The sequence below is a fragment of the Cololabis saira genome, chromosome 13 (assembly GCF_033807715.1).
Source record: "Cololabis saira isolate AMF1-May2022 chromosome 13, fColSai1.1, whole genome shotgun sequence".
NCBI classification, from domain to species: domain Eukaryota; kingdom Metazoa; phylum Chordata; class Actinopteri; order Beloniformes; family Belonidae; genus Cololabis; species Cololabis saira.
In genome coordinates, this window is record NC_084599.1 from 44699669 (window position 1) to 44712593 (window position 12925).

The following is a 12925-nucleotide window of genomic DNA, read 5'->3' on the forward strand; positions in this document are numbered from 1 at the left end:
CATTGATTTACATTTGTTCTACTGTTTACAAAATGGCAAGATTCTGACAGAAAAATATTTTTTGCAGTACTTGTCACATACACATACTATAAACAATCAGAATAACAGGGTTCAATATGCAGTACAACAAAGGTCAATTCTCAAAGAAAGTACTGTAAATGAAACACAATGAAATGAAACCCTGTAAATATGAAAAAAATAAAAATACAGGAAAATTACGCATTTTGTCGACACAGGCCTGACGATCAGGCCACATGTTCTCATCCACGTCCTCCTCGATCCATGCTTGGTGTCAACTTCAAGCTATCTATCTTTGATAGGTTGAGGACTACTTGCTTTGTTTTGCAAAGAGAGTTCACACAGGTGCTGATAATTTTTAGAATTGAGAGAGCAGTTCCAATTCACTGCTACAAAGTTCATTATTCATTATTGAATGTTCCTGGGATCCACTTTAACTTTAGTTGAGATTCAGATGAAGATATTTTTGAAAATTTAAAAAGAACTAATTAAGAATTAAGCCCTACTTTACATTTACAGTATCAAAAATGCTTGCTTTGATTAGACAATGTAAATTGTGTTTTATTGTGGCAAAAACATTTCACCTGAGAGAGAGAGGAAGGGAGAGAGAGAGTTTGTGTGTGTGTGTGTGTGGGGTGGGGGTGGGGGGGTGGGGGGGTGGGGTCCCCCTCCTCCCCCTCCCCTCCCCCCCCTCCCCTCCCCTCCCTTTCCCTTTTTGAACAAAGGCCTATAGGTCCCCTGCTGTTCCTCTACCCGTGGCAAAAAAGTGGGGTCAGTAAACTCCCGATTACAGCTCAGATATGGCCGTATTTCACAGTAAACTTCTTTCACCAGTAAATTCCCAATAACATCCACACACACCCAGCAAACACAAACATTACCGGTTAAATGCTATGTCAGCATATTCCCATAAACTCATCTTTTCGTGCTGTGTACAACAAAGTGATTTAAAAAGTAGGTTGAAATAAAGTGAAGTGACAAAAGCACTTACTGTAAACTGACACGTGTGCACTAAAATGAAGAGACATCAATTAAGAGTGCTAGTGAACTTTAACCCCTCTTTTTATTGGAAACAGACATTTCTAGTGGCATTTAAACATTTGAATTCCCTCAAAACCTTAACAGAGTGGCGTGAGATTCAATCGGTTTACCTCCTCCCCACGACCTCACACCACTCCCTCATACCCCGCTGGGTGCATGGCCTCCCCCCAGGGTCATTAAAACACATCCAAACACACCTATATTAGGTCATTCAAAGGTCATAACCCCCCCAGAACTCAGTAAACGGCTCCTCCACCATCTGGTACGCATCCATCATCCTCATTGAGAATCCAATTAACACCCCCCCAATTCTTCCATCAACAAAAACCCTGAAAAACATGGAAATCCTCATATTTTAAATGCTACAATCAGAGATCAGAATCTATTTCAAATATCGATCAACAAGTGCTGAACATTTGTGCTGATTTTAATAAAATTCAGTTCATCTATGAACTATCTGTTTATGGCTTAAACTTTTGGGTTCTTTCTTCATATCTGACGCATATTCAAGTGTTCTGTGCAGTTTGTGGTAAAATGAGACTGTAATCTATGTCATTATTTCATTAAATAAAAGACAGAGAGAGTGTGAAATGATCTCTCTTAAATAAAAGTCAGATTTGTGCTGATGGTGAACAAGAGAATAAAAAATGCTTTGTGATGGTCGGTGCTGCTCCTGGTACTGAGACTAATCACAGACAAACACTTATTGACCACAGTAAACTGAACAAAAGAAAAGATCCAAGTTTTACTGAAGAATTTTGACTGTCTTTGAAGTGTTAACAATCATCATAATATCCAGAAAACATTTACAATATTTACTGGAACAAACTGAGGAACATTCATTGACCAAGTCAAGTTCATTTGTGTTTCATGTTTCATGAACAAACGCTGTTATTTCCACAGATCTCTTCACTCTCTCTCTTCATCAGTGATGTGGAGAGAAACTTTAAAAACCTGACGAAGCTGAAAACACGACAACAACAACTAACGGAAAACTTGGAATGAAACGGAAACATGTAAATAAAAAAACACCGGAGGAGTCACGTGACTCGGTGGAGGAGACGGCTGTTTTGCTGAGCAGTTCCGCCGCGGCAGCGCACACATTTATCCATCAGTACATTAGTAGTAGGCACCTCCGAACTAGAACTCATCCAGACTTTAGACAAAGTGCTTGAGGAACAATGTCGAACGAAACTCAAGTTCAAATTAACCTTTTGATACACTGTTTTTTAACAATAATATAATAACAACAAAGTTGTTTGTAGAACGCTGGAATTCAGAAACTATGTACATCTTCATCTTCATCATCATCATAACGGTCCAGTCAGAGTCTGTCCACACAAACTGGTTCTGCTTCCACCTCTGAGGACGATCAGGACACGACTCATCCGTCCTGGTCACTCTCATCATCTCCAGATGTAGAGGACTCACTCTCATCATCTCCCCACCTGTAGAGGGAAGAAGAAAGAAGAGAGGAGATGAAGGAGTGTTTGCAGAGATCCCTCCATCAGCACATCCAGGACTTCAGAGTTCAGAGCTGCAGTGGAGCAGCTGTGTGTCTGAACATCCTGGAAGGCCGTCAGCTGGAATACTCCTTTATTTCTGGACACGGGAACACCAGCACAACACTGGTCTACAACAAACATCTGGACCATCTGATTGGCCGACTGCTGTCTCTGTCTTTCTGTCCAATCCTGCAGCCTCTCATCATCCTCCTCTCACAGCTTCATGAGGAAAGCAGCTGCTGAGAAGCTGCAGCTTCACTGGAAACCCTGATCTTTGTTTTGAAACCAACTGGTTTTAGTAGAAAACTGCCGGAAGCAGCAGGACCAAGTCCAACCTCCACTGACCTGAGAGTCTGCAGCTGGAAGTCTGGACTCTTCACCAGATCAGACAACTGCTCCACATCTGCATCCTCAAGGTCGTTAAGACTCAGGTCCAGAAGTTTCAGATGGGTGGGGTTGGACATCAGAGCTGAGACCAGAGAAGAACAGCTGATCTCTGACAGACTGCAGCTCTTCAATCTGAATTAAGAATAAAAGATGTGAGCTGAAGCCACCAGGATGCAGCTTCCAACAGTCCAACAGAACCAGTGAAAAAGATCTTCATCAATATTCATGACATCATGCTGCTGCTCCAATAAAGACGTAGTGACTTCAGCTCTGCAGCTCCACCAGTGGATCCAGCCATACAAACTAGCCATACTCATGTTGTGCAGCCAAATGATTCACGTTTTCACACAAACAAACATGTCAGGAGGAATTCTGGGACAAATGTCACCTCATTCATTTGTATGAAGGAAAATACAACATTTGTTTGAATGTCAGAGACACAAAAACCTGAAGAACTGATGTCTAATATTTCATGTAGTAAAACTAGTTACAAGTGTTAAACAAGCAGATAAACTTGTTACTGGAACATGTTGTGTTTGAATATCTCAATCGGTACAAACATTAGAATCTCAGTGTTTGCACAGAAGCAGGTCTGGATTCGTCACCATGGAGATTTCTGGTGTGCAGCTAACCTGGTCTGGACCAGAATAACAAGCAGGACTTCTTCATCCTGCTGCTCCATCTGATCAGTCAGCTGCCACTGATCAATCATTCATTTCATCAACACTTGTTCATCATTTCTGTGTGCTTGTTTCCTCATTTTCATCATCAACATTTACAGATAAATTAGAATTCAGCCTCATCATCATCATCTTACAGGCTCCACATAGATGAGAATTAGAAAGGTGATGGCAGCTTTATTTCACTTTTCTTACTTCAACACACGTGTATTTATATTTAGTTTTACACCCTGAAAACCATAAAAAGACATTATTTGTTGCACCTTATGTCTTGCTGTCACCTGGATGAAATGATCTTAACAGACTTATTAAGACATGATATTAAAAACGTAGAAAGAGATGTTTTCCATGGTGAGAGTTTTATATTTGATAAACTTGTACTGATTTCAGCCACAGTAACAAGTTATTCAGTAAATGAGCTCTACAGCTCATATGTTGGATGACTACACATTCAGTCTGTCCACTGTTGTCTGTCAGACTCTCTGAGTTTATTAACAGCGTCTGGAGGACATTTCTGAACGTATCAGCTGTTTAAGCTCCTTGTACGTTTCTATTAGAAGCTGTTGTTCACTCGGTGAAACATCAGCGACACTCGTCCTCCATTTGTGAACCAGGATATCTGGGACTGACCTCACGGTCTGCTTAAGACAGACGTCAACATGCACGTACCAGGATTAGTTCAACCTGGCTTCACATAGCTGCACCTCCTCATCCTGGATCGTCTTCCTGCAGCGGAATCATCCAGGATCAACTCAGGAGGAGATGTAAAACCTTTCTCACACATCCTGGAATTCTTCTTTCTACTTTCATGCAACAGACCTCCCAACTGTCCCAGAAAAGCCACATCAAGATGATCAACCATGAAACTAATCCAACCATGGAAAACATTTGAAAAAGCTGCAGACAATAGCAGCTGGAGATGAAATCTGGAATACAATATGTAATCCTGGATCAATCTGTGAACTTTATATTCAGTTGGTTTCTTAAAAGACCTTACGATAAATATATAATTGACATGTTTCTGAATATAATACTAATTATAATTAAAGCTGCAAGCAGCGATGAACGGGCCCTCGCACTCAGGGCCACCGCCCCCCATTAGCATATCAGAAATGACACCACCCACGACTTCCTATGTCAAACCATTCAAAAGATATAGCAGAAAAAAGGGACAACCAATCAGAAGAAGGGGCGGGGCTAATTAAGGCCAACAAAGCTTAAGAACTCATTACAGAGTCCCATGACACCACCCATGACTTCCTATGTCAAACCATTCAAAAGTTATGGCAGAGAATAGTTTTCTAGGGGGCGCTGTTGAGCCGTTAGGCCACGCCCATTAATGCAAACCATGAAATATCAAATTTATCACCAGGCCTGGCTTCCATGCAAAATTTGGTGACTTTTGGAGAACTATCAAATATGGACCAATCAGATTTCAAAATGGCCGACTTCCTGTTCGGTTTCGGCCATGGCTCCAAGAGACTTTTCTTTAAGTTGTGACATGATACAGGTGTGTAGCGATTTTCGTGCATGTACGTCAAACCGTATTGTGGGGCTTGAGGCACAAAGTTTTCCGGGGGGCGCTGTTGAGCCATTTTGCCACGTCCATTAATGCAAACCATGAAATATCACATTTATCGCCAGGCCTGGCTTGCATGCCAAATTTGGTGCCTTTTGGGGAACTATCAAATATGGACCAATCAGATGAAGGGGGGGTGCGCTTGTTGGCGTCTAGCGTCGCCACGGTAACACTTTTGAAAGAGAAAAGTAATGCGTGTAGTCGCAGGATGGAGACGCACATTTTGATGTATAACACACCTGGGTTCACGTTACGGTTCGGGCCGTATTAATTCTCGAAGGAATGGCATATATTGCTCCAAAATTACGCGATTAATTCAGAATGTTCAAAATGGCCGACTTCCTGTTCGGTTTCGGCCGTGGCGCCAAGAGACTTTTCTTTAAGTTGCGACATGATACAGGTGTGTACCGATTTTCGTTCATGTACGTCAAACCGTATTGAGGGGCTTGAGGCGCAAAGTTTTTTCTGTCTGAACCAATCAGATGAAGGGTGGGCGCGCTTTTCGGCGTCTAGCGTCGCCACGGTAACACTTTTGAAAGAGAAAAGTAATGCGTGGTGTCGGAGGATGGAGACGCACATTTTGATGTATAACACACCTGGGTGCACGTTACGGTTCGGGCTAAATTAACTGCCGAAGGAATGGCATAAATTTCGCCAAAATGACACGATTAATTCAAAATGGCTGACTTCCTGTTCGGTTTCTCGACATGACGCCCAGAGACTTTTCTTTAAGCTGGGCCATGATACAGGTGTGTACCGATTTTCGTGCATGTACGACAAACCGCATTGTGGGGCTTGAGGCACAAAGTTTTCCGGGGGGCGCTGTTGAGCCATTTTGCCACGCCCATTAATGTAAACCATTAAATATCAAATTTTTCGCCAGGCCTGACTTGCATGCAAAATTTGATGACTTTTTGGGCACGTTTAGGGGGGCAAAAAGGCCTTCCTTTTGTCAGAACAATAAGAAGAAGAAGAAGAAGAAGAAGAAGAAGAAGAAGAAGAAGAAGAAGAAGAAGAAGAAGAAGAAGAATTCCTACAGATACAATAGGGCCTTCGCACTGCAAGTGCTCGGGCCCTAAATATCACATTTCTACTATTACCTATTTGAATGTTGAATCAAATGTATTTTTCTTATTTCCCAGTTAATTCTAGTTTGTTCAGATGTTTTATTCCAGGTTCAGACACATATCTGGTTCTTCATTTGTTCCTGTCTCACACATTCAGATGTTTAGTTTTAATGTCAAAAATTAGAAGAGGAACTTTAAAGAGAAACAAACTGTTGGAGGACTAAAGCAGAGAATAAGAACTCAGAGCAGTCAGATGGTCAGTGTGGATCAGTAGAAGACCAGCCTGATGTCTGCAGGATAGTGTCAATACAACTTTCACACCAGATTCATCTGAACACACAACTAAAACATGTCTGACCTCAGAGTCTCCAGTCTGAAGTCTGGACTCTCCAGGAAACCACACAGATGTTTCACTCCTGCATCCTCCAGGTCGTTCAAACTCAAGTCCAGATGTTTCAGATGGGAGGGGTTGGACTTCAGAGCTGAGACCAGAGAAGAACAGCTGACCTCTGACAGAATGCAGCTCTTCAATCTGAATAAATAATAAAATATGTGAGATGAAGCCACCAGGATGCAGGTTCCAACGGAACCAGTGAAAAAGATCTTCATCAATATTCATGACATCATGCTGCTGCTCCAGTAAAGACGTAGTGATTTCAGCTCTGCAGCTCTGCAGCTCCACCAGTGGATCCATCCATAAAAACTCATGTTGTCCAGCCAAATGAATCAAGTTTCCACACAAACAAACATGTCAGGAGGAATTCTGGGACAAATGTCACCTAATTCATTTTTATGAAGGAAAATACAACATTTGTTTGAATGTCAGAGACACAAAAACATGAAGAACTGATGACTAATATTTCATGTAGTAAAACTAGTTTCAAGTGTTCGATAAGCAGATAAACTTATGTAACATGTTGTGTTTGAATATCTCAGTCAGTACAAACGTTAGAATCTCAGTGTTTGCACAGAAGCAGGTCTGGATTCGTTACCATGGAGATCTCTGGTGTGCAGCTAACCTGGTCTGGACCAGAATAACAAGCAGGACTTCTTCATCCTGCTGCTCCATCTGATCAGTCAGCTGTCACTCTGATCAATCATTCATTTCATCAATACTTATTCATCATTTCTGTGTGCATATTTTCTCATTTTCATCATCAACATTTACAGATAAATTACAATTCAGCATCATCATCATCATCATCATCATCATCATCATCATCATCATCATCATCATCATCATCATCATCATCATCATCATCATACAGGTGCAAAGACAGAGTGTGATTCTATTGAAGAAAACCTTTGATTACATTACAGCCAATGGGGACGGAGACAGGTATTCGCGCCGCTTTAGCCCCCCCGTTTAAATTTTGTGCATACTCCGTACCCCGCCTATCAAAGTCACATTTTATGAATCCCAGCACCTATGTCTACATTCTGACCAAAGATTATTTGTCTCCCTTTTACGGTTTGGCCGTTCAAGTTACAAATAAAAATTCAGGTTATTTTTTTACCGTTTCTGCCACTCTAGAAACCGACACCCGCACTCTAGATTTGACAAAAAAGTGAATTCCAGTCCTCGCTTGAGTGCTCATATCTTTAAAAGTGTACATCTTAGGAATAACTGTTTGGGGTTTGGAGAGAGAAGCAAGGTTTTCCTCCGTTTTGAAGTTTGAATGACATTTCTACGTGCAAGTATGAGAAAGTTAGGTGACTCAGAAAAAAGGTGAATTTTGGCTTTTTTTTTTTACTTTTTCCCATCCGCTTTGAATGGGGTTTTTTGGCCGTTTTTTTGGGAATAACTTTGGGAAAAATGGGAATTTCAACACCAAAAGGCATAGCACACTATTCCCGATTGAGCTGCACGTTTTGATATATGATGCGCCTGGGTCCTCCGAAATCTGTAGGAGGAGTAGCGAACCGAAATCTGGCCGGAAAATGAAAAAAATAATCAAATAAACACACAGGATAACAATCGATGCCTCCGGGCTTCACTCCTCCTCCATTGCTATGGCATAGCTATGGAGGAGGAGTGCCTCGTGGCGCATGCCCCGTGGCAGTAAATATCAAATTTCTACTATTACCTTCAGTATTTAAATGTGGGATCAAATGTATTTTTCTTATTTCCCAGTTAATTCTTGTTTTTTCAGATGTTTTATTCCAGGTTCAGACATATACCTGGTTTTTCATTTGTTCCTGTGTGACACATTCAGATGTTTAGTTTTTATGTCATAAATCCGAAGAGGAAGTTTAAGGAGAAACAAACTGTTGGAGGATTAAAGCAGAGAAGAAGAACTCAGAGCAGTCAGATGGTCAGTGTGGATCAGTAGAAGATCAGCCTGATGTCTGCAGGTTAGTGTCAACACAACTTTCACATCGGATTCATCTGAACACACAACTAAAACATGTCTGACCTCAGAGTCTCCAGTCTGAAGTCTGGACTCTCCAGGAAACCACACAGATGTTTCACTCCTGCATCCTCCAGGTCGTTCAGACTCAGGTCCAGATGTTTCAGATGGAAGGGGTTGGACTTCAGAGCTGAGACCAGAGAAGAACAGCTGACCTCTGACAGACTGCAGCTCACCAATCTGAATAAAGAATAAAAGATGTGAGCTGAACCACCAGGATGCAGGTTCCAACAGTCCAACAGAACAAGTGAAAAAGATCTTATAAATAAAGACGTAGTGACTTCAGCTCTGCAGCTACACCAGTGGATCCATCCATACAAACTCATGTTGTGCAGCCAAACCATGGAGTTCTCTGGTGTGCAGCTAACCTGGTCTGGACCAGAATAACAAGCAGGACTTCTTCATCCTGCTGCTCCGTCTGATCAGTCAGCTGCCACTGATCAATCATTCATTTCATCAACACTTGTTCATCATTTCTGTGTGCTTGTTTCCTCATTTTCATCATCAACATTTACAGATAAATTAGAATTCAGCCTCATCATCATCATCTTACAGGCTCCACATAGATGAGAATTAGAAAGGTGATGGCAGCTTTATTTCACTTTTCTTACTTCAACACACGTGTATTTATATTTAGTTTTACACCCTGAAAACCATAAAAAGACATTATTTGTTGCACCTTATATCTTGCTGTCACCTGGATGAAATGATCTTAACAGACTTAATAAGACATGATATTAAAAACCTAGAAAGAGATGTTTTCCATGGTGAGAGTTTTATATTTGGTAAACTTGTATTTGTTCAAATTAAATGTAATGGAAGTCAAAGGAAGCCAATGTTGGTTTGACTGATTTCAGCCACAGTAACAAGTTATTCAGTAAATGAGCTCTACAGCTCATATGTTGGATGACTACACATTCAGTCTGTCCACTGTTGTCTGTCAGACTCTCTGAGTTTATTAACAGCGTCTGGAGGACATTTCTGAACGTATCAGCTGTTTAAGCTCCTCGTACGTTTCCATTAGAAGCTGTTGTTCACTCGGTGAAACATCAGCGACACTCGTCCTCCATTTGTGAACCAGGATATCTGGGACCGATCTCACGGTCTGCTTAAGACAGACGTCAACGTGCACGTACCAGGATTAGTTCAACCTGGCTTCACATAGCTGCACCTCCTCATCCTGGATCGTCTTCCTGCAGCGGAATCATCCAGGATGAACTCAGGAGGAGATGTCAAGCCTTTCTCACACATCCTGGACTTCTTCTTTCTACTTTCATGCAACAAACCTCCCAACTATCCCATAAAAACTACATCAAGATGATCAACCATGAAACTAATCCAACCGTGGAAACCATTTGAAAAAGCAGCAGAGAAAAGCAGCTGGAGATGAAATCTGGAATACAATATGTAGTCCTGGATCAATCTGGGAACATTATATTCAGTTGGTTTCTTAAAAGCCCTTAAGATCAAAATATAATTGGCAATTTCTGAAAAGAATACAAATGATAAATATCACATTTCTAGTATTACCTACAGTATGTAAATGTTGGACCAAATGTATTTTTCTTTTTTCCCAGTTAATTCTTGTTTGTTCAGATGTTTTATTCCAGGTTCAGACACATATCTGGTTCTTCAGTTGTTCCTGTCTGACACATTCAGATGTTTAGTTTTTATGTCATAAATCAGAAGAAGAAGTTTAAGGAGAAACAACCTGTTGGAGGACTAAAGCAGAGAATAAGAACTCAGAGCAGTCAGATGGTCAGTGTAGATCAGTAGAAGATCAGCCTGATGTCTGCAGTTTAGTGTCAACACAACTTTCACATCAGATTCATCTGAACACACAACTAAAACATGTCTGACCTCAGAGTCTCCAGTCTGCAGTCTGGACTGTCCAGGAAACCACACAGATGTTTCACTCCTGAATCCTCCAGGTTCCCGTTGTTACTCAGGTCCAGATGTTTCAGATGTTTCAGATGGGAGGGGTTGGACTTCAGAACTGAGACCAGAGAAGAACAGCTGATCTCTGACAGATTGCACTTCTCCAACCTGAACAAAAAGTAAATCACGTTCAAGTCTCATCAGAGAAGTTTTTCTTCCAATATCAACTTTGTCATCAGGTCCATGTGGGTCACCACCGTATCTGGACTTTATAAAACAGGTTTTACAATTTTGTTACATCCATGATGTAGTTTCTGTAAAAGACGAAAAGGAATTTAATTAAACAAAAAGGGGAATAATTGAGGGTGTATTTAAAAAACAAATACATTGATTTCATTTAAGAAATGTATGTCAATTAATAAATAAGGCCTTTACTTAAGTTTTGGCAGTGTTCAATTATCTCTGGGTCTCATTGATTTTAATGAGGATATTATTGTGTTAGTACTGGTTGATGAAACTTATTAGGTGCACCTCCGTGGTATCCACCTGTAACCAGACCGAACCCAAGCACCACCGTCCTCTAGGAAGTAACACAGAGTGGCTGTGATGGTGATACATTTGTTTACCAGGTTCTTCAGGTTTAGTCTTTTGGTGACCTGTTTCCTGTTTTATTTTGAAAGTACATCGTTGTGTGTTTAGTTCTTTCTTTGACTTCCCTTGATCCCGTCCATCCTGATTGTTTGCACCTGTGTCTCCTCAGTCCTTGAGAGTACATGTATGGCTGTATCCGAAATCACATGCTAACGTACTACATGCTACATACTGCATCAGTATGTACTGTATACTGCCTACTAAATGAACGATTCAGTACTCCGCTCCAGCAGACCGTTCACACAGCAGTACGTAGCCAAGTATCCCAGAATGCATTTCACCAAAACGACATCGGAAGCCGAGAGCTAAAAGCAAGCTAAAAGCTGTTTTAATTTCCTCTGTAGCGCTGTTAATATACCACTTTATTAAGTTTTAATATTTTTTCAGGCGTAGAAGTAACCATTAAGATCCCCACCCTGGGCTCAGTTTATCCAAATAACGCCTGTTAATAAATTTGCTGGGATGTTTTGGGGGATGAGAAGAGCCGCCAGGTTGGAGCAGCAGCAGCTCACGGCCGGAGTACAGACGTGATCGCCGGGTAAACCTGCGCCATTGTCCCGACGAGAAAGTGATCCAATGAACTGACCTGCAGCTCTGTGGCTTAAATAAATCATTTAGGAAGATAATTGTTGGTTTAATAGATGAAATATAACAGTTGTAGCTGCCTCATTAGTTTGTCTGAATATAAAGTGAAGCTTCATGTTTTTACTGGAGCCCCAGCCCCAACAGAGCAGCTGCTGCTCTGTCTGTACATCAGAGCCGTCACAATTTTAATAAATGTATTAAAATGAACATATCAGTCTATTGATTTTCATTTTATGTAATTAAGCTACATATGTTTGGGTTTTTATTTAGTGTACCTCTACGTACTTGGTATAAGTCAGGAAAAGTTGTATTTTGTATTTTGTAATTACAAAATTGTGCTGTCCGGTCGCCGCTGTTTTGTATTGCACTTGTGTTTTCTCAATAAAGCTTGTAAAAAAAAAAAAAATGTGCTGTCTGGTCAAGGGCGCATTGCATTCTGGGACATAGTAGGCGAGGTAGACTGGTCTGAGGCACCATTGCATTCTGGGACATAGTAGGCGAGGTAGACTGGTCTGATGCACCATTGCATTCTGGGACATAGTAGACGAGGTAGACTGGTCTGATGCACCATTGCATTCTGGGACATAGTAGGCAAGGTAGTCTGGTCTGATGCAGCTGCGGATTTTTTCCAAATCAGTAAGACATCCGGGTATTTTTCGCATACTGCAGATTTTGCTTTTGTTCGCATACAGAGAACTACATACTACTTTTTGGCCAAATCAGTACGTACTAGTAGTACAGTATGCGATTTCAGAAACGGCCATGGTCTCTTCCTGGCTATTGGTCCGCCTGTCTTCATTCCTGCTCTCTTTCAGTCCCGGCTGGTTGTCAATCTGACGCCTCCCAGTCATCTTCAAAATTCTCTAATTTCTGTTAGATACCTTTTTCTGGGTTTTTATGTTTTGTTAAAATAAAGGACTTTGCTGCCATTCCAGGCATGTCCCACCGGGAGGAGACCCCGGGGCAGACCCAGGACACGCTGGAGAGACTATGTCTCTCGGCTGGCCTGGGAACGCCTCGGACTCCCCCCGGAGGAGCTAGAGGAAGTGTCTGGGGTGAAGGAAGTCTGGGCATCTCTGCTGAGGCTGCCGCCCCCGCGACCCGGGAACGGATAAAGCGGCGG

At 41.5% G+C, this 12925-nt stretch overlaps 1 protein-coding gene across 1 annotated transcript in view; it reads right to left on the reverse strand.

Annotated features, from left to right (window-relative positions):
* Window positions 1-1802: 1802 nt before the first annotated feature.
* LOC133458714 (NACHT, LRR and PYD domains-containing protein 12-like) overlaps window positions 1803-12925 on the reverse strand; it is a 34583-nt gene continuing 23460 nt past the window's right edge. Inside the window, exons 7-11 of the mRNA XM_061738904.1 lie at window positions 10549-10734; window positions 8695-8868; window positions 6636-6809; window positions 2910-3083; window positions 1803-2507 (exon numbers count right to left, since the gene is read on the reverse strand). Coding sequence (XP_061594888.1) covers window positions 2444-2507; window positions 2910-3083; window positions 6636-6809; window positions 8695-8868; window positions 10549-10734 — 772 coding nt within the window. The 3' untranslated portion in view covers window positions 1803-2443. The remainder of the gene's footprint in view (window positions 2508-2909; window positions 3084-6635; window positions 6810-8694; window positions 8869-10548; window positions 10735-12925) is intronic.